The sequence below is a fragment of the Mustela nivalis genome (genome assembly GCF_964662115.1).
Source record: "Mustela nivalis genome assembly, chromosome: 1".
NCBI lineage: Eukaryota > Metazoa > Chordata > Mammalia > Carnivora > Mustelidae > Mustela > Mustela nivalis.
Window position 1 is genome coordinate 122,708,896 of NC_139020.1, and position 21,317 is coordinate 122,730,212.

The following is a 21,317-nucleotide window of genomic DNA, read 5'->3' on the forward strand; positions in this document are numbered from 1 at the left end:
TGATTCAGCCTCAGTGAGTATAACAACTTGAGCTGGTGAAGCCAGCCCTTGACAGCATTAAGATAGGCATTGGCTCTTCTGTTTTACTAGCTTGTGGGCAGGCCAATGACATTAGGCACTTCAGGCTGGTGCACTGAGGGTCAGACAGGCTAAATGTGGCCCTGGATTACATGCTGCATGCCTGCCTGCTCTGAAAAGTCCTTTTGATTCAGGCTTCTTAACTTGCAGGAACCACTGAGTGTGCGGAATCAGACCTCATTGGCCTCTAGTCAGCCAGGCTACTGCTGAGCAGGGAGATTCTGCAAGCAGAAACATTCCAGAAGATGCCCTCAACTTTGAAGTGCTGAGACACGCCCCCTCCACGTCCTGAAGCTTAGGACAAAAAAGCAGGAGCTATTCAAATGTGAGATAATAGTAATTTTAATATTTAGTTCACAAAACATGCAGGTCAATGGTCAATGCATATATAATAGGCTAGAGCAACAATAACAAAATTACAAAGCACAGTCTAACTCACAGAAGCTTTCATACAACAAAGGGTTGGGTAGAGAATGTGCTGATTAAAAACCCAGCTGAGCCACACCTCAGTGCCTCAGACTGGACCAGTGACTTTCTGGTGGTAGTAAAGAAAGCTCATTGTGCCCATGGCCTTCAAGTCAAATCCTGAGAACCCTCACAATCTCCATGCCCTTGGTTGTTCAGTTTTGTCTTCTCCAATCTCTGCCTTTTTTGTTGTTGTTGTTTTTTTCCTTGAATTATCTATCCACCCTTTATCCCATCTCAGGCAATGAGTTCCATGAATACTGTATCTGATGTAGCTTAGAACCATTGCGGACTCAGTGAGAAGGGTCTCTTGAGTTTGCTTTGTATGTTGGTGAACAAAATTCCTCTCTGTTTAATGGGCTGTGATCTGGTTTCTCCCAGACATACTCTGTTGAGTCTGAAGACCTCTATGAATAGTCACCCAAATCCCTGGAGGCCACTTTCACATGCACTATTGGTGTAGGGACTTTTCCCCCCAAATAATAACCCAATGGTGAGATTCCCCCAGTGCCAGTGCTGCTCCCTGATTGGGTAGTTTTGAGAGACTGCTCTAATTTTACTTCCCTGGGGACCTATTCTGGCTCTGGTGCTGAGAGGGAATTCTGGTGGCCTGGAAGGAATTCAGGCTTTCTGCAGCAGGCATGTGAACACAGGGAAGGTGTGTGGCTGTCAAGAGCTTTCAGTTCTTGAACATCCAATGGTCCAACCACTGTAGGTAAAGTTAGTGAAGGGAAGAGCTCTCTGAGTATCAAAGCTGACCACAGTGCCTAGTAAGTGCTCCTGTCAACTGACAATGACCTCTAGCCATGCAAGTGTGCATAGGGGTCACTTGCAGGATCACATTACATCCAGGCTCATCACTTTGTAGTTGGGCTTGTCTTTTGAAAGAACTGGTTTCAACTCATTCCTTCAGCTTCATCATTTGGTTTTTACAGAGTTACACTGTATCTATCATGTGTAGTCATAGTCCTGGAGAGCTCAAAGGGAAATACTTAGGATCAGTGAACATTTAATGGAATTCAAACTTAAGGCTGATTTTACAAAGTCAATATAGACAATACCAAAGCAATTATTTTTTCATTTTCTTCTACTCATGTGCAGGGGTGAGGCTAACTCAGTGTATTGTTTCACTAATATTTATTCTAACTATATTGAGAATACCACATATATTCAGATTACCCACAAATATCCTTTTCTCATTCCTCTAGGGACACTTTCTGGCCTGTGACAGAAAGAGGACTTGCAGTGGGGAGCCCAGGAGACCCCTGGGTACATTATACTAGAATTAGCAGTTGCCAGCAAAAGCAGAAAGCTTTCCTTAAACTGAAATTGCTTTGGTCCAGGTAATGTCAAGATCACAGTGTAAGAAAACTCAGATAATGAGCTGGAGACATAACAAATATCTTTCCCTATCACCTCTTCTCCAATCAGTGTTTATTAGTAGCCAAGTTGGCAGGGGAGGTTAAAATCAAATAGCAGGAAATGATGTCTTTTGATGGACTCTCCTTTTTTCCTTGCAGAATTGTTCTGGGGGATGAGTTAGGAAATAGATCATCGATGGGCTATTGTCTGATAGGAATTCAAACCACAGTCTATCATCAGATTAGAAAGGTTAAATTAAAAAAAAAATAGGGGATTGGAAACTGTGAACGGTAGCCTCTAATTCATGTCTGATAACTCAGCTGTTTTTGTGATGGAACATTAGAGACATAGAGACATGTGGCCCAGACCATCTGGCCACCTCACGGGTGAAATCAAGGTTTTTCTAACTTTCAACTGTGAGTCAAAAGCAATCAGGAGTCAAGGTAAAATTTCCTTGTTTTTCAAGTGCATTCTAACTGGGGGATTCTTTTGCCCATGCCGAGGTGTCTTGGAGTGCTACACGTAGTCGTACTTGGAAGGATGAGACTGTACCTCGTCTTCTGTGCGGGCACCCCCATCGTATATCTTCCTGTTTTTGCTATTGGGCCCAAAGGCAGTGCTAGCCTTGAAGCCTCCGGGCTTATAGGCGACGTTGTGGCCTGAGGCATGATAAGACACAGCTTTGTAGCTGAAAGAAAAAAAAAGAAACATTCCATGACCACACATGTATTTGGTAAGAGGATAACCCACTCCATTTGCCCCGGGATATCTTGGTTTTAGCACTGAAAGTCCAGCATCCCAGGAAACCCTTAGTCCTGGGCAAACTCAGATGGCTGGTCACTCTAGGCTTTGAGACACTGGTTTTTCTGCCTCTGCACTGGAGCAGAATTTCTTGTTTTGTATTAGAGCTGGTAATGAATGACTAGTGAGTTCCTCTGTTAATCAATTAAAATGAAGCTGAAACAGAAACAATGTCTGGGGGGAACATGGTTATGCCAGAAAAAAAAAATCACAGAATTTATAAGCTGGAAGGCACATACATGGAGCCACTCTTCTCTCATCTGCTCAGTTTATGGATGACCTAACAGAGGCCCAGAGAAGGCAAATAACCTGCTAGAAGTCACAGGACTAGTTGGCAGTAGATCTGGCCCAGGATCCAGGTCTCCCAGCTCCAGTAGAGTGGGGTTTCTCTGAAGCAAAACTTTGGCATTTTGGAACAGAGGACTCCGTCATGAGGGCCTCTCCTGTGCATTGCAGGAAGTTTAGCAGCAACACCCCCCCCCACACCCCCTGCACTTGATCCCAGTATCACCCCTGCCCCACTGCAAAGCTGCTGCCAGAATCAGGAGTCTTCAGCTGTTGCCAAATATCCCCTGGTGGGCAGACTGCTTTCAGCTGAGAACCATCGAATCCTGAAGTCAGAAGGAACGTGGGGGGGATATTTTTTTCTCTCAAGCAGGATCATTCCTAAATCCACTCAGCTGAAATATTCCTATTTCGTTCTTTAGGTTCCCCATAAAAGAGAGGGTTCAGGATCCTTTAGTTAATAAGTTCATCCATAAACCTAGACTGATCATTGTGGCTCCAAATTATACTTTAAAATGGACTTGGATTAAATGTTTGATTGCACTGGGATGGGGAGACTCACTTGGTTTCCTCAGGCGCCAGGCCCCGGCAGGCAATGCACATCATCACACCCCCAATTAGTGTGAGGCCTCCAGCGACCCAACCCACGAACAAAGCCGAACCAAAGGTGTACCTGAGGGGGGAAATGAAGCAATGAATGTGGGCCACTCAACCCTCCAGACTCCACCCACTGTACTTGGCCACACCCATCCTCTCTTGTCCCTTCCTGCGGCTTCCACACCCATCCTCGCCCATGCCACTGAACACACACACACTCCTTTGGGTCTTGGCCAAGTGAATGAGGTGCCTTCGAGAGCAGAACTGGGACGGAAGCTAGTCAGCCAAACGGCAGTGGGATTCTCTGGCCCCTAGCATCACTCAGGCATGGAATTAATTATAAGTCTCTAATCTCAGAGAAACATCTCTGGAAATCCACCTCCCTCCCGACTGGCATTAGGGAGTGTCTTAAAGGTTTGGCAAGAGGAATTTGAGAGACGTGGAATCAGTCTGAAGTTATTATTTCTGAAGGTATTTTGGCCCCTTGAGTTCTTCCTGTGGGCCAATAAACTGTCATCTTACCTAATTCAAGTACCCTGGAAACTGCCCATGCAGGTAGGAGCATCATCTTCAGAAAGAACTAGTGTGAAGGGACCATTCATTCTTCCATTCATTGTTTATGCATCTGTTCAACACGTATTTATTGAGCTCCTACTATGTGCCTGACACTGCCCTGGCACTGGGACATAGGGAACACAGATTCTACCTTCCCAGTGCTTCTGTTCTAGAGCCCACACTGAAACTTTAACCTGTGTCATCTGCCTCCAAAGCTGGTACACTTCTCCTAGGAGGGATGCCTCCATGGGACTGGTTACCTCATTCATAAGTCAGCAGGATTGTCTGAGAACAGGTGTCCTGAAAATAAAATAATTCTCATTCCAAATGGACCTTTGTGGGTAGTGGAGTCTGTGCCCAAAAGCTGTTAGGAAGTCAGTGGGTAATTCAGTGTTAGCTGGTAACTTTCCCTTCATCTCCAAGAATCTCACAGGAAGGGAGAGCTCAGCACAGTGGATGCCTGCCCATGGAGGTTTTCCCCTTGGGCTCATTAAGGATCATGGGGATGTTTGTAGAACACTGTGAATCACTCGTATGTTTACAAATCACAAAATAAGAACATTATACCAGTACTTGGAAGACAGAAATGTGTGCAGACCTCTGCAACCCAAGAAAATAAGATACTTTAGATGTGGTTAAAAAGTATACACATTTTAGCAGGATCAAAGTAAGCAATATAAGCTGGATGACCAAGTGTAATGTAAAGGGCAGAGCTGGCAGACTTAGCTCAGGGCTTGAAAAAGTTCTGGGAGAACATTTAGTTGTAGGCTATTTTTATTTCCTTTGGACTAGGAAAAGACAGGCATTTGGTTTGAGTGCTGTTGGCTTGGAATGAAGAACCTCATCCCACCCTTGGTCCTCCCCATTGTAGCTAGGGGTTTAACAGCTGACCTCTTCCTAGGACTCCTCTTCAGCCCCTGGGTGAATCTCCTGGGGGCAGTCCTGGTCCCTCTGCCCTGACAGAAATCCTGTCCTTGATACCCCTACGGATGTTTGAGTGACTGCACAATGTTAATGATGACAAAAATCGCTCCAGTTATTGAGCCCTTACTGAGACTGTGATGGACTCTTTTATCACAATTTTATTTAATTCTTCCATCCAGTCCCATTTGGCAGGATTTATTATTCCCATTTTATAGATGAAGAGACAGAGGCTCAGAGAGGCTAAGCAACTTTTTCAAAGACCCAGGAAGGAGTTGCTGGGATTCAAATGCAGATCCCTCTGTCTCCCAAGCCCTCATTGTTAGTCATGAAGCTAATTCTATCTTCTGTGTAGGGGGAATGAGGTGCCCTTCTTTAACTTAGACCTCTTGGTTAAGGTCAGCAAACTTAAATACTTAACTGGGATGGCTATGGAATTTAAATGAGTGAAGTGGGTTGGGTATAAAAATATTTCACTTTCTTAGCTCTCTTTTTTGGGGAAAAAACCCCACAAGCCCAATGATAAATGACCTCAGAGCTGGGACATTTGATAAACTGGAGAGAGTGAGTCCTTGCTAAGAGGGCGTTCGTCTCTTAACTGCAGAGATTGTCGTCATAGAGGATGAGGGCCTAGTACTGTCAGATCTGTTTTTTTTTCTTGCAAGAAGCTGGGAAAACAGGGTGTGTGTGTGTGTGTGTGTGTGTGTGTGTGTGTTGTGAAATATCCTTGTAGAGAGCACTAATGGTGCTCCACCCAGGTCCCCTATGTTCCTTTAATCATTTCTTCAGTTCCTGTGGTCTTTGCCTTTGCTTGCCAGCCCCCATGTTTCCCCCCGGGAGCTTTAGCTTTGGTACAGTCCCTGGAGCCATTTCACCCACAAGCACAGAGGCTGACTAGTGCAGAAGTGTGACAATTTGAAGTCAGGGCAACTCGGAGGTTGTTTTGTTCACAGCTCCCCAGGATTGGGTTGAGTCCCAGACTTCATTGCAATTACTCCCTTTTCTATCCTGGGTTCCTCTCTCCTACCCAGTCTCCCCTTCCTTAATAAATCGCTAAACAGAGCCTTGGGATCTGTTTCACAGGATCTGTTTCTGAGTAACCCAATCTACGACACACTTCTACTTTTTAAAAGTTGGTGATTAATGCAGGTTATAAAGTGCAATGTGTAGGCTAATACAACATATCTCGCAAGCTGTGTATAGCATGAAGGCAGGCAGTTTGCAGCTCAGGTACATTCAGTGTAGCAATAGCAGAGGAAGGGATACCAGAAAGCCCAATGGGGTACCAGAAAGTCCCTTCAACTGACTGCCAAGGCCTTTCTTGGAAGCTGCACTGTCCTGGGTGATTTCTGGGTAGATAGATAGGATAAGAAGACAGAAGAAAGGGAAAAACTGCTGCCCATCCATGGAGGAAGGCATTCAGGAGGACTCTCAGAATACTATAGTCTCGATCTCAGAATATAAGTTGGCTGCCGAAGGGATGGGGCAGGTTTTAGGGAGATGGTGTAGGAGAATGATGGAGGCATTAATCCTAGGTGCCATTGGGTGGATGACCCCTCTAGGCAGGGACAGTGGCCCCAGGCACCCAGATACTCCAGATAAGGTGGGCTCTTCTAAGTAGGCTGACCAACCATCCTGATTTGCCCACGAAGGAAGAGTTGCTCAGGATGTGGGACTTTCAGTGCTTAAATTGGCGAAATTCCCAGAAAACCAAAATGGGTTGGTCAGCATACTTCTAAGTTGTCCTTATAACCAAGAGATAATGGAAAAATCATATAGGAGGATGGGAAGAGCTTATGGGGATCATTTCCTCCTCTCTTGAAACAAAGCAGAGCAAGGATGGGGACTGGAGTTCCAGGGAGTCAGAGATTAATGGATTCATCCCAACCTCATCCCCGCTTTGTATCCCATGATGGTGTGGCTGGAGGAATACCTAGTGTATCCACTCCACTGATGACAGGTCACTTAGATATAATATTTACATGACTCAGTACAAGATCTTTCTTCTTTAAGAATTTGCTGCTGCTTCTTGCTTTGAAATACATCTCTTTGAAGTGGTTAAATGAACATCGGTTTCAGAATTGCTCTTCCATCATTTAGAAGTTCTATCCTCCTTTAGACACCAAATTATCATGGGGGTTCATCTCCTTCAGCTAGACCACAACCTCCATGAGGATGGGGACCTTGTCTTATCCCCAGCACTCAGAACAGTTCCTGGCCCACAGCAAGTGCTCCATACATTTGTTGAATGAATACATGTATGAATGAAATGAAGATGCAGCTGTACAAGGAAGAAACATAATATTACTCTTCACACCTGTACTGCACTCTGCTCAGTTCTACTCAAGCTTTCACCTGTCCCTAGCCAGGTTCCTGTCATGGCCTGGAGATGCAGGTTGAGGTTCATTTACATGCCTGGGCTAATAGTGCCTGTTTCATTGCCACCACAATGGGGCCTGTGTAAGCGTGTTAGATAAATACTGTGTACTGTCACTGTATTTCAATGCAAATGTCAGCTCAGCCTCAAGTCATAGCACCAAGGATATTTCACTGAAATGAAGTTTATGAATTTACAGATCATTGTTGATTTACGATATGGCATGGTTGCCTCTGATAAATTTTTGCTATTTCAGGCACTGACAGTCACATTAGGCATATGTGTTTAATAGGATTTTTACAACTGTACTCACCACAGAATACTAAGACTAGATTAGGAGATTACCTGGTCTGAACGGTCTGCACCATCCCACCCATGCCGGTGTACATGTTAGCTGTAGACATCCAGAAGTTGGTAACCAGCATGTTGGCAAATACAGATACTCCAACGATTGCACAGAGACCTGTGGGCCAAGAACAAGAAAGCTCCAGAGTCAGCTTTAAAGGGATCACAATGTTTCTGAGGCAATGTGTGCTTAAAGAAGTTTAGCTGAGCAGGATGCAGAATATTCCATTCCTGTAACAGAATGGCTAATCCAATCCTTGATTCTTGAATTCCCACTATGTGCTAGACATTGTGTTAGGTGCTTAGACTCTCTTATCTTGCTAATTGTGGAAGGATTTGTATGTGTGCAGAAAGAGATTTTCCAGTCATCTTAGGACAAGGGATTAATAATACAAATATTTTGGGCCTGGCCCTTTCATGATGTTAAGTGCTCTTCCCTTAAAATCATTTTTCTAGAGTCTTACCAAAATAATGCCTTTAGGGACTGAGTCACATGACTACCTTAGGATTGATAATCTCTTCTAATAAAGTGGGGTGGCAGCTAAGGGGGACCTTAACACTCATGACAATTCTGTACAGCATAACTGGGCCCTAATCTCAGATCTTGAATCCCAGTGTGTAAAGCTCTGATTCATGGTCCAGTCATGTTCAGTAGAGAGAAGTCGTGTTTCCTCTGCCAGAATGATTTAGCTTTGACATTCCCAGAAGCCCATTTCAGAGAGGGAACTTTAGCTCCTTGTTTACCTGAGATGATGAACATGATCCCAGAGGTCAGTGTCATGTTGGCTTTGGCGGCGTCCTCCATGCTGCCAATGCGGATACACTTCAGGGCAAAGATGGACACCAGGAGGCTGATGGCACCCAGGACAATGCCCACAATCATCAGGGCTCGCACTGCTTGTAGCATGGCTGCAGAAGGAGGAACAAGACACGAGCTGCAGGTAGGGCCACCTCCACATGACTGATTAGGCTTTGGCTCAGTAAAACAAAGCAATCACAATCAACCAGCACCAAATTCCCAAGAAATAGCAAATCCATAAGCTGTGACCCTTGCCATCGCCAGGGGACGTGGAGTTGTGAGAGATGCAAAACCATATGCATAATCCTCTGATTGTTGAAGGACCTGGCCATGGTTGTCTGTAGAATGAGGACATTGTGGAGCTGGGACAGCCAGTGGAATTGATCTATTCTGTTTCCTCATTTTAAAGCTTGATAATCTGTGGTCTACTTAGAGGAAATGGCTTGACCAAAGTGACATGAAAAATTATTGATAGAACTTACAGTAAAACTGTGTGACTTTGATTTCTAACCCCAACTTTTTCTCCTTTAGTCTCTTCATATGGGCTCAAAGCTTTGTATTGTTGTGTCCATTTTAGGAAAACCCAATATTCTTTTATAGCACGTGATGAGCAAGTTTACTAGGTGATATACCAAGGGCACCGCATTTTTGTCTCTTTGCAAAGGGACTATTACAGTCAGGATGAGTCGTAGGCTTTGGGTGTATAAGAAAAGCCTGATGTCTCAATCACAGGCCTTTCAACACAACCAGTTTATCATCAGTTCCCTTCTCTGGAAGCAATGGAAACTGTAGGTTTCTCCAGCAGTGACCTCCCTTCCAGATATATCCACAGTGGTTTCTAGTGTGTCCTTAATATGCAGTGACTCATCCCAACAGTTTTTTTCTGAGCCCCTCTGATTAGGCACAGGAATGACCATAATTAATAGGTCAGCATGGCCTCTGCACTCATGGATCTTATGCCAAAGTGGGGAAAAACAGTCATTAAACATGCCCACTATAAGCATAATGCATTTTACAAAAGAAAGACAAATGAGTCCTTGGTGTTCTTCAGAGGGAAAGGACTGAGCATGGGTATTTCTAATAGAGTAGAACTGGAGAATTGTGGGAAGCAATTGCAAATGTAGCCAGTTGCTACATTTTGATTGAAAGCTATCAGTGGCTTTTTAGACATTAAAAACCTTAATCCACAGTAAAAAAAAAAAAAAAAAAAAAACAAACCCTGCATTGTGGGTGATATGATTACCTCCATTTTATAGTTGAAGAAACTGAGAGTCAGAGGTTAGAGAGCTTCAAGGACACATACCAAGGAACAAGCAAGACCTGGGGGTCAAACCCAGAACCATTCCAAAATGGTTACTTTCTCCATCACAGTACATCACTTTGAGGTACCTAATCCTGGAAAAGCAGGCTGCCATCAAGGTCAGGTGATCTGTAAGCACCTAAGAGAATGTATCCTCCAAACATGGAGACTCAGCCGTGAAATATCATCCCCTCAAATGGATGCTAAGAATGTACAAGGAAATAGTCTCTAAAAATCATCTCAGGGAATAACCTGTCCCAGGAGATTATTTCTAAATGTGACTCTCAAGACAAGGAATTTCCTGGGAACAGTTTCTCTCTAATCTCTTCAGGAAGATTTCTGTCTGAAATATGGCCTTTATCACTGGACCTGCCAGCTCACTCACTCTGAGGTGCATATCACAAAGCAGCTGGTCAGATGGAAGAATTGGCAATCGATGAAGTCTATTGAAAAAGGAGAGGTAGATCATGTGGAACTCATTCAAGAGCCTTCTGCATTGTCTGAGGAATGGAAGTCCAGGCAACCTTCTCACCAGGGTGTCTTCTTGTATGGAGATGATGGTATCCAGCCATTCTAGTTCTACTCCATTTGATTCTGATTCTCTTCTCCCTGAACAAACTTCTGATTTTAACTTTGCTTCTCTGCTGAGAAGAGAATTCTACATGCAACCATCATCAGTCTTGGTCCCATTGGCAACTATATTAGCAGAGTAAATGTGTTGGTTTATGGTGTGGGTCAATCCTGTAGGATCTGACCATTCTTTCCTGGGAAAACTGAACTGATTAACACTGGCATCTTGAGATTACAGCTGAGTTCTCATGCCAGAGCCGTGCTGACCCCAGTAGGGCAAGGAGAGCTCAGGAAGGCCTTTAGAGTGGCCCTTGGATCCACTCTTAATACAGAAGGGCTTTAGAGTGTCACCTATGTTCTCTGAAGCTTTGCTCAAGGGCTTGGCTGGCCCTGTGGGAGACTGGGAACAAACAGCCTATTCATTCCTTTATTAACAAATATAAGCATGTGTCATCTACTTGTGTATTCCTTTACATTTTTGTGTTTGCATCCAGCATATGTTGGTATATACTCATAGCCATATGTCACATAATCATACAACTCATCAATGAGTTCAGTCATTCATTCATTGAATATTTTAAAGCTCAAATTCTCTACAAAACACTTTTCAGATACCATAGGAGGTATAAAGTTTCACAAAAAATAATCACTGCCTTAAAGCAATGTCTGTCTTGGGAAGGTCATATTTTTAAGGAAATCCTTAATCCATATTTTCAGGAAATCCTGAACCTCAAGTTTCTTTTCACTTTGGGAGTACCTTGGCTAAGTAATAATAGACCCACTTTCTAGACCCACAGTTGCTCATGATATGGTTCTAGTTCTCTTTAACACATACAATTACACTACAAGCCTGGTTCAGGACAACTATGGAGAGAACATCCAGGCAGCAGCGCTGGACTTGAGAAAATATCCTTCAGGCTCTACTAATGTGTATGTTATTACCAGAAAACTGGACATATGAGAAGAGAAAGGGAGTTGACTTTCCCTTCATCTTGTCCCCATGGGCCTCTCGTGAGCTTCAAATCCACCCAAAATCCGGTTGGAGGTTTTAAACACTGCTCTCATTCTGACATTTTAAGTCTTAAGCTCTTCAGAGAACAAAATCACTTATCCCTTTTGAGAACCACCTAGCAGGGCACCTGGTTAAAACAGCCAAAACCCAATCAACCAACCAACCAAACAAATAAAAACCAAATAAACAATATTAATGAGGCAAGCTAAAGGATGTCCCTTCCTCATTCTACATTTCTGCTGGATTCTTGGTGAGGGTGGAATCATGGACTCTTTTGACTGAGTAGTTTTAATGTTTGTTCTGGAAAACATAACACCAGGTGGCCGTGGCTGAGGCACATGATCTTGCCTGACATTGCTGGATTAGAATGGCGGTGAGACTGGCAAGTGGGAGGTGAAAGCACGGTGGGCTTGCCTCATGGGGAGAGTTGCTGCTGCTATGCCACGGGAGCCCTTGGGTACAGGAGCCCTGGGCAGCCTGTCCTGGTCAGCCTTTGCCTTCAGGCTCTCAGAGGTCCTTTTGCCTCTGTGGAGTCACGTTTGCATGACAAGGCCTCGTTTCTTTCCTGCTCTCTTGATCTCTGGATTTTGGATGAACAATGGCACCTGTGCTTGGAAAAGACACAACATTGTTTCATGTTTTATGTTTTATATCTTGTGGGATGACTGTCCAAGTCCCAACCCTGGACCTGGATGGATGGACCAAAGACTGCCTTGCTTTAGAGATTCCTTGGGGGGTTCTTCTGAGAGTGGGAGCTGTGGTGGGGGCAGGTTCCAGAAAGTAGGAGGAAATGTTCTCCACCACTCATTGCTAGAAACCCCCTAAGCCTAGAAATGACCATGGACATGCATGGGGGTGACCTCCTTTCTAGTTGGAAGATTCTACCATCTGGAGTTCTAATTCTTCATATATAGGTAACCAGAGAAACTGCTCCCAAAGGAGGTAGGTTTCTCTTTTAGCCATTCTGTCTCTTATTTGCTATTCTAAGCAAGAGGCATATAGGCTTATCAGCTGATAACAGGTGAGTCAACGACTCTGTAGACTGATTCCCCGCACCAAAGGTGTGACTACAGCATTCTTTCCAATGAACAATGAGGCATTATCAGGCTTGAAGGGTGGGCAGGATTCAGGGCTGAAAGAAGCAAACAGAAAAAATGGGAACTCAGTGTTCCCTCCCAGTTGCAAAATATCTAATTCCCCCAAACCAGCTATGGACTGACAGGCAGGGTGTTTTTGGGTGTGGTTCTCAGCCCTGGTTGTACCTTAGCATCTCCTGGGGGAAATTTTAAAGAAATGTTAATGTTTGCCTCCACCCCTAGAGATTTTCATTTAATTGTTCAATAACACAAAATTTCAAGGAGTAATCTTGGAAAACAGCCCTCCACAGGGCTCAGGAGGAGGTGCTCAGAATGACGAGTTGAGAGGAAAGAGTCCCCAGTGGCTGTCATCCCTGAGCTAGCTGGGGTGTTGGGGAGTGGGGCTTATAAGACAAAGGTGTGATCTGGGGCAGTTAGAGAGGACCCACACCTCAGACACAAAGTGGCTTCAAACTGGAGGCAGGGAGGGCTGATGGAGGAGTCCAAAGGAGGGGAGCCCAGAGGAGGGAAGTCTGAGGCTAGACCTCAGAGAAAAGGTCCTTCAAAACAAGATAGAAGGGCCTAGATTCTCCCGAGATCTCAGGGAACCAATATGGAAGTCCTTTGTATCTCATGAAATTCTACAGAACAATGTGAAGCCAGGTAGGTGTTGTTAGGCAAATCTTTTAACCTTACTGAAGCCGAGTTTCCTCAGCTCTGGAGTGGGACAGAGCTATCTCTTGCAAAAAGATGTTGTGAGCACCAGATGCTACTTGGCACCAGCACAGAACTAAGCCAGGCTCAGCAAATATCAGGAAAAAAAGAGAAAAGAAAAGAAGAGAAGAGAAAAGAAGTTCTCTCTCTTCAGCCCCACATGGCTTTGGCTGGTACCCATGGTATAAACCTGAATCCTGTCACATGCTGATAAAATACGGTTGAGGATTTGAGAAAGCCATGCATGCAGGAATATGAGGGGCCAGGAGGGGAGAAGATTTGAGACGAGAAGGAAGAATAAGACCTGGACCAAGGTGGGGGGTGTTGTGGGGGAGAAGATCAGGAAAAATGGGCTCAAGATCTGACTGGCAATGAGGGAGGGGGCAGGTGACGGGTGAGGGGGGTGGCATCCACCTTCACTGCTCTTCCTTTTCATCTCTCAGGTGGGGTCCAACGATGTGACTCTGGCCACGTGCGTCCCCGCTAAGAAATGGTGCCCACCACTGACTGGCCTGGGCTGGAGCATGATACTTTTTGTGTGGCTGCCCATGCTCTCCAAGCAACAGCCTTGGCAGTCACAAGCTGGGGAGGCATTCTGATTCCTGGGTCTGCATGGGGCGGGCAGCCTCATTTCATGCTGCAGGCACAGATTCTCTCCGGCTTTGTAGATGTGTGCTCAGTTCTCTGTGGGATCTCCTTCAGACACACAATAGTGTGCACGTTTAGATATTTGTCCACATATTGAAAAAGACCTGTTTGGGCTAAAATATGTTTCTTTTGGGAAGAAAGAGAAAGCATCTTGAGCAAAACCAAGAGGCTCCCCCAGATTTAATTTCAAGTGTATAACTAACTCATAACCACTTGCCCTCTTGGGGCCAGTTTCTTCCACCAGACATTGGAGCACACCTGGTTTCATAGGATTACAAATGCTATTATTACTGCTTCATGTGAAGTAGTCAGCCAATAGGAAGGAGAAATAAACCAGGTGGCTCCTTTGGAAAGGATGCTGAAAAGCAGTTTCATATTTTTTTCCTTTGTGGATTTTTGCTTTAGATTTTGTGGAATTGTTTTCTGGGCTAAGGGTGATTTTGTGAAAAAACCCCATTCCTGTGTGTGTAAATAGATCAATAGGTTAATGGGAAACTCCCTAGCTTTCCAGTGGCTGTTGTTTTTTCACATTGCAATAGAAAGGGGCAAATGCAGCCAGTTGTATGAAAAAAGAAAAAAAAGAGCCTCAGTGCCTGCAAAGGGGCTGGAAACCAATGATGTGCCCAGAACATAGTTAGAATGGAGGACTGAAAGGAGAAAAAGAAGGTCCCTAAATAATCTTTACTTTGCATAAAGATTCATAAAAGATGCTTGATTTTGGAGAAGGAGAAAACCCCGGAAGATCAAGTGTCCTAACTGTTGTGGGTGTTGTAGACAGGGCAGTAATGATTTATTGACACCAAGAGCCAGATCTTGTAAATGGTTCGCAGAACACTTTCATACAGATGCCTTATTGTGAGGCATTTCACAGATGGGGAAAGCAAGGTCAGGAGATGTACCTGGTCAAGCTATGCTCTTAATCCCAGCTCACTTGCCTCTATCACAGGGCCCTACCACAGCACCATATTCAATCCAAATATTTGCAAACACATTAGAAAAAACATTACTTGGGGTGGCTGGGTGGCTCAGTTGGTTGAGCGTTCGACTCTTGATTTTGGCTCAGGTCATGATCTTGGGGTGGTGGGATGGAGCCCCATCAGGCTCTGTGTTCAGTGGGGAGTCTGGTTGGGATTCTCTCTCTTCTCCCTCTGCCCCTCCTTTTGCCCTCTTTCTCAAATAAATACATAAATCTTAAAAAAAAAAAAAAAAAAAGAAAACATTACTTGACCATGATGCCATTATGGGACCAGGGCCATGGTCCTTGCCTCCTCTCTACCCTGCTCTTGGACTGCCCTTTCCCCTACCCCCACTGTCTCCAGGGTGGGGGAAAGGGAATGATACACAAGTCATCCATTCTTTAAATTTGATACTCCTAATTGTGCATTTGTGATGATAAACGGGTCAAGGCGCTGGTGTACAAGTGCAGAGCACTCTCTTCAATTCTAAAGGCAGACTCTTCTAGCTGGAATGCAGAAGCAGGGCCTGAGCATGGGCAGGGGAAGAGATACAGACTTGGAAGGTTTACGGCCTCACGTTCATTTCCTGCTTCTGCCATCTTCCATCCATGGGAAATTGGGCACCTTACTTTGTCTCCCTATCTCAGCCTCAGTTTCCACTTTTATAAAAACAAAGCTAATACACATTTTGCTGTATTGCTGTGAAGATTAAACTGGAGGGTCTATGTGCAGTCCAATAAATGGTAACTGTTTTTATTTCTGGGCACTGTCCTTGGAGAACTACATGCTGCATTAACTGTTTGGAAAGAATCTTTGGCTATTCTTCATACAGAGCTGGTCATTTACAGGTAAACAGTTCTGTTACCACCAACACTCATGTCATTGGTCTATCTTTGGTTACATAATACAGCCAGTTGAATGGAATTAAATTATTCTGTGGCTGTAAGTTCTAAATAAATGTGATACATTTTAATCAGATGAATGAAGGGTTATGTGACATTTTGCAAGAAAAGAGCTTGTCCTTAGGAAGAAGTGGATAATTTTTAGTGATTTTATTATTGCTAACTCAGATATTACAGGGGTACCTGCCTCATGCTTTTATATACCTTAAAGCTTACTTCTCTGCTAGAGGGTGGTACTCCTCTGAGTTCTAGGTCAAAATTAAACTCTCTGCAACCTTCATTTCTGTTTTAAGGCATTTCACTCAGATCCTCTGCTTCAAGTCTCTCTTCCCTACGCACCTTGTCATCCTCAAGAAAATGCTTTCAGCGGTTATTCTTTTTTTTTTTTTTTTAAGATTTTATTTATTTATTCGACAGAGAGAGATCACAAGTAGGCAGAGAGGAAGGCAGAGAGAGAGGAGGAAGCAGGTTCCCTGCTGAGCAGAGAGCCCGATGCGGGACTCGATCCCAGGACCCTGAGATCATGACCTGAGCCGAAGGCAGCGGCTTAACCCACTGAGCCACCCAGGCGCCCTCAGCGGTTATTCTTGATGGCCAAGTTCCCCCTAGGTGCTAAGTCCTGGGTGGTTAATATTACCCATTTCTGCTTCCTCAGAAGCCCCACAAATGTCCACCACTGGACTCCTCTCTGGCTGCTCCATCTTCTTAGTTTCTGCCTTTAGTTTTGGAGTATCTTTTTACCCTTTTCCTTATGACAATCTACCAGCCCATCCCTTACTTTAGTCAGCCAAATATTTTTTGTTTTGTTTTGTTTTATTTTATTTTATTTCATTTTATTTTTGAGAGAGGGTGCAAGTTGGGGGCAGGGGAGGGAGAGAGAGAATCTTAAGGAGGCTCCAGCCCAGCATGGAGCCCATCTCTGGGCTCTCGATCTCAGGACCCTAAGATCATGACCTGAGTTGAAATCAAGAGTCAGACACTTAACAGATTGAGCCACCCAGGCACCCCAAGTCGGCCAAATCTTAAGTCACCAAACAAATATATATATTATGGGATACCAGTTTACATTTTGGTCACTTCTGCTGCAGGAGGCCCAACTGTTCTTAAATCTGCACTCCATGGCCATACATTATCAGTTATTTAAGGTATCTCCTTTTTGGCAATTCAGGCTCAAGAAATGTCTTTCCTGGCTTTTGATGGAATCCTCTTACCCCAATCCAGGCAGGAAGGACTGGGGGTATACCTGTGTGAGGGCTGCCTGGAGCTTTTCAGCTTTTCAAAATTGTGAGCAGTGTCACGAGGGTGGATACGCTCAATGCTGTCCGTGTGCCTTAGGTCTGTCACAGAGATTTGTGGGATCCTATTCAATTTGAGCATGTGAGGAGGCCTCACAGTGGAGGTCATATTTGAGCTGGACCTTGCACATGAGAAGATTTGTGAGATGGCAGTGGGGCGGTGGAGGGGGGCTTTTGGCATTGGGGGCAATGGATATCCAGGACCAAGTTCATGGTATAGTAGATGGACAGGAAGGAGCACAGCCTGGGGGCAGAGGAATATTAAGAGAGAAGTCAGGCAAGGTGAAGCATGTAGGGGGCTGTGGGCATCAGGCTTTCATTTCTGCCCCGAATTTATGTGAACGGGGAATCCATGGGAAAGTTTGTGTTTTAAAATATCTCGGGAGATAAGAATTGAGAACTAGAAGCTGGTGACTGGAAGGTCTACCTGACCATCTGCCGTAGTCAAAGGAGTAAACACTCCAAAAAGGGGAAGGATGGAAAGCAGACTGAGAAAGACAAAGAGTGAGAAGGGAAGTAAAATTTATTCTTTTAATTTGGTTTTCAGTGACCCAGGGAGAGACAGAATTTGAGAATGATCAGAATCATGAGATCTTCTAGGAGAAAAGAATATAAGCCTAAGTAAGGAGGAGAGATGAAAGAGGCAAGAAGGACAGGGGCTGATCAGAGGGCATGATGAGGGAGGATGGTGTGGGGCTCCATGAGTGGAAAAGAAACAGAATGAGAGAGAGGCTGGTAATTCTGTGGGGCCCTGGTTCGAGGTTTTTCAGTATGAAGTCATAGGATGTCATCCCTTAATTTTGAGTATGAGGTCCATCTTTTTCCTTCCCTTAATAGTTAAAATAAGGTGAGGCTAGCAGCTCAGCAATCCATGTTTGTACCGTCTGCCTTCTGACCTCTCTCCTCGCACCACAGTATAATACCTCCTCTGTGGCTATCTGCCCTGCGGCCAGGTCCTACCTGCCTTGTTTCCCTAAGCAGGTCTCAGTTGGTGATCCTGCTGGACCTGCAGTGCAAGTGACTTCCAGAGGTGCCTGGGTAGCTCAGTCGGTTAAGTGTCTGCTTTCAGCCCAGGTCTTGATCCCAGAGTCCTGGGATTGAGTCCTGTTTCCAGCTACCTACTAGGCAGGGAGCCTGCTTCTCCTTCTCCCTTTGTTGCTCCCCCTGCTTGTACTTTCTCTCTTCTCTCTCTCCTCTCTGTGTCAAATAAATAAATAATTTTTTTTTAAAAAAGTGGCTTTCAAAATGCAGCAATTATTCCAATTCTACTCTGTTACACATCTTCTATTTCTTTCCAAAAATGAAGACACATTAGTTGCATTGCTTTTCATAATTCAATTTCAAGTGCTATATAGGTAGTGTCGTGAAAATTTATTTCCACCTACCTGCTTACAAGGTGCTTGTTTCAGAGTGGCAAACCTAACATTTCCTCACCAAACTCATATCTTTGGCCATTCCTTGGAGCCGCTAGTTAGAATGGCCTTTTATTTTCTTTTTGCTCACCCTCTTTCTTTAAATACATGTAGATCCCAGGATATCTAGAATGCAAAGTTCCTATGAGCACGTTTGAAATAATAATCTGTATTAGAAGTAGGGGTTTAACGTACTTCATCTTCAGGGGTGAAAAGATGTTACATTTATAATTGTATTTATATTGTGAGATTATTTTAATTATAACTTTATAATATTCTGGCATATGTTGTTTTTTAGGAGTGCATACTAGAACTTCTCAATGCAAAGCAAGAAAAGGGGTATTTATAATTGAATGGCAATATATACTTTCTGGCACTCACAGAGACTCCAACTTTTCTTTTCTTTTCTTTTTTAAAGATTTTATTTATTTATTTGACAGACAGAGATCACAAGCAGGCAGAGAAGCAGGTAGAGAGGAGGGAAAGCAGGCTCCCCGCTGATCAGAGAGCCCGACGCGGGGCTCGATCCCAGGACCCTGGGATCATGACCTGAGCTGAAGGCAGTGGCTTTAAATCACTGAACCACCCAGGCACCCTGAGACTCCAACTTTTCAAAGAAAAATTGAATTGAAATGAAAATGAAAGAAAGTGAGCTCTCAGTCAACATTTTTTGGCTAGAAGAAAATATTCACCGTCCTACTTCCTTGCTTCTGTGTCTGTACAGGCAAGAGCAAGTCAGAGGCACATACATACCCATGATTTCCTCCTTTGAAGACCATTATGCTAGTATCCCAAGCATGCCCTAAGAACAGATCCCTTTTCTTCATGCCCTGTACTTCCTTTGACTTGAGTATGAATTCTCCAAATTTTCTCCCATATGATTTAGCCCTCTCTGTCACGAGGCCAACTTCTCTTATTCACACCTTTTATTCCGAGCCAAGGCTTCAAGGGTCACTCCTGGTGCTGCAGGGAGCGCGGATCAGTCCCTGCCCGGCCCTCACCAGCCGGTCCCCCGCCCGGCCTACCTGGAAGGCCTAGGATGGTGAAGTAGGGCCGGCACTCGGTGAACCCTGAGCTCTGCCTCACGCAGCTCCGCCAGAGCCCCTCGTACTGGAACACAGAGGTGACGGGGTTGTCATACAGGTCCTGGGTGCTCCACATGTCCATCCCCGTGGCAGCGATGCAGCCGGCCAGGCCCAGGAGGGACAGGAGGAAGCCCACCACTTGGCATGTGGTGGTGGACATGGCCTTAGCCCGCGCACCCTCCGACAACCTGCTCAGGACGAGCTGCGCCTTCCTCCTGAGCCGGGTGTGGGCGGGCGGGCAGTGCTCCTGAGCCTGGCTGCCCTAATCAGATGGTTTCCCTAAGCTCTTGGTATTTGCTCACAGTGTTTTCCTTAGATAGTTCAGTTTCACTCTTGGTTCAAGGGCATTATTTTTTCATTTGTTAGGGTAGCAGCCCCAAGAGGCACTTGTCCTGTCGAGCTGCGCAGACCCAGCTGGTTTGAGAGCTGAGCCGTTCGAATGGACACCTTGCACAAAGGCCGTGCCAGCCTCTTCCGGGTCCCTGGCTCTGGCTCTGTCCCTTAAGCTCACTGGCCACCACCTGGGGAGAAAGCTGATGAGTCCAGCACCCCTACAAGCTTTTCCTTGAGGCTCTGCTCGTCACAGGAAACCACTTTGGCTGACCTCACTTAAAACAAAGGCCCCGGAGACTGTACCTTGAATCAGACTTCCACATTTTCTCCTCACAGCTCATAAACTACTTCCCATGCACATCTTTCCATTTTGCTCTTACAGAAATGGGTAGAGTAGGTATTATTATCCCAACTCATATCTATTTTGAGGCAAGTGAAGTAGGAATAGATTGAAGAACTTGTTCAAGTGCCTTGGATCACACATGCATTAAAGTCAGCAAGGATTGAGCTCCAGTCCCTACTTCTAATATTCTTTCTCTATTTCTATGTGGAGTGGCAGAGGCAGGCAAGGTGTCCCCACTTTTGAGAAAAGGAAGGCAAATCCTAGAGATTTGCTTTTGTTTTACAGGTATTGGAAATAGGGGGGTCAGCGAGGGGTCCAGCTGACCTCCATGTCACACTTTCATTCACACCATGAGAACCACATGGAGACCACATGGCAGACACAGAAGGTTCTAGAAAGGCCAGAGAAGGGCTCAGGGCTGGCTGGGCCCAAGTGCCTGATCTGGTTACTGAGAGCCCTGGGATCTGCGCCTAACACTGTCACTAACATGCTGTATGCTAGATGATTTGGGGCAAACTGCTCAGCATCTGCAGGTCATGGTTTTTTCGTCTGTAACATTTGCATATTAAAGTAGAATACTTCAGTGCCCTTTAAGATCTCACACTCTTGTCTTCAACATTTTGCAGAAAAGTTTTCACTATAATTGGTCAAAATATCAGGAATTATATAATTACAAAAAAGAGAGACCTGGCCAGAAATTAGCCATTGCATTTTTCCTACCCAGTTCGATTTTGTAAGAGAATTGACTGACCTGCTACTTTCTTGGGGTCATGTGTGTCTTGCCTCTGAATTCAGAACCATCTTTTTTTTTTTTTTTAAAGTTGGTTCTCCACCCAGCATGGAGTCAACATGGGGATTGAACTCACGACCCTGAGATCAAAACCTGAGCTGAAACCAAGAGTCAGACTCCTTACTGACTGAGCCACCCAGGCACCCCCTGAACCATTATAATTACAGCTTCCCCAGCTCTGGATTTCCAGACCTGGAAACACATCCAACATACCAATCTCTAGCCTGTACAGTTCTCCAGGAAATAAGCCTTTGCATCTGGACATTTCAATGTTATCTTGAGTACACCCAGCCACT

At 44.8% G+C, this 21,317-nt stretch overlaps 1 protein-coding gene across 1 annotated transcript; it reads right to left on the reverse strand.

The window, feature by feature from the left end:
- Positions 1-402: 402 nt before the first annotated feature.
- Positions 403-19,878, reverse strand: CLDN18 (claudin 18). The gene is made up of 5 exons (XM_082683722.1): positions 19,496-19,878; positions 8,531-8,695; positions 7,787-7,904; positions 3,554-3,664; positions 403-2,593 (listed from the first exon to the last, which is right to left on the reverse strand). Exons 1-5 carry the CDS (start codon positions 19,713-19,715, stop codon positions 2,422-2,424), a joined length of 786 nt encoding a protein of 261 aa, XP_082539848.1. The 5' UTR covers positions 19,716-19,878; the 3' UTR covers positions 403-2,421.
- Positions 19,879-21,317: the final 1,439 nt, after the last annotated feature.

Bases quoted from the DNA above. Each gene is read 5' to 3' on its own strand.
- CLDN18 (XM_082683722.1), bottom strand. From the start codon at position 19,715: ATGTCCACCACCACATGCCAAGTGGTGGGCTTCCTCCTGTCCCTCCTG. The intron at 8,696-19,495 runs GTAGGCCGGGCG...CTCCTTCTGCAG, and splicing joins CACCATCCTAGGCCTTCCAG to CCATGCTACAAGCAGTGCGA. The intron at 3,665-7,786 runs GTAATCTCCTAA...TTCCCCCCTCAG, and splicing joins GTGCAGACCGTTCAGACCAG to GTACACCTTTGGTTCGGCTT.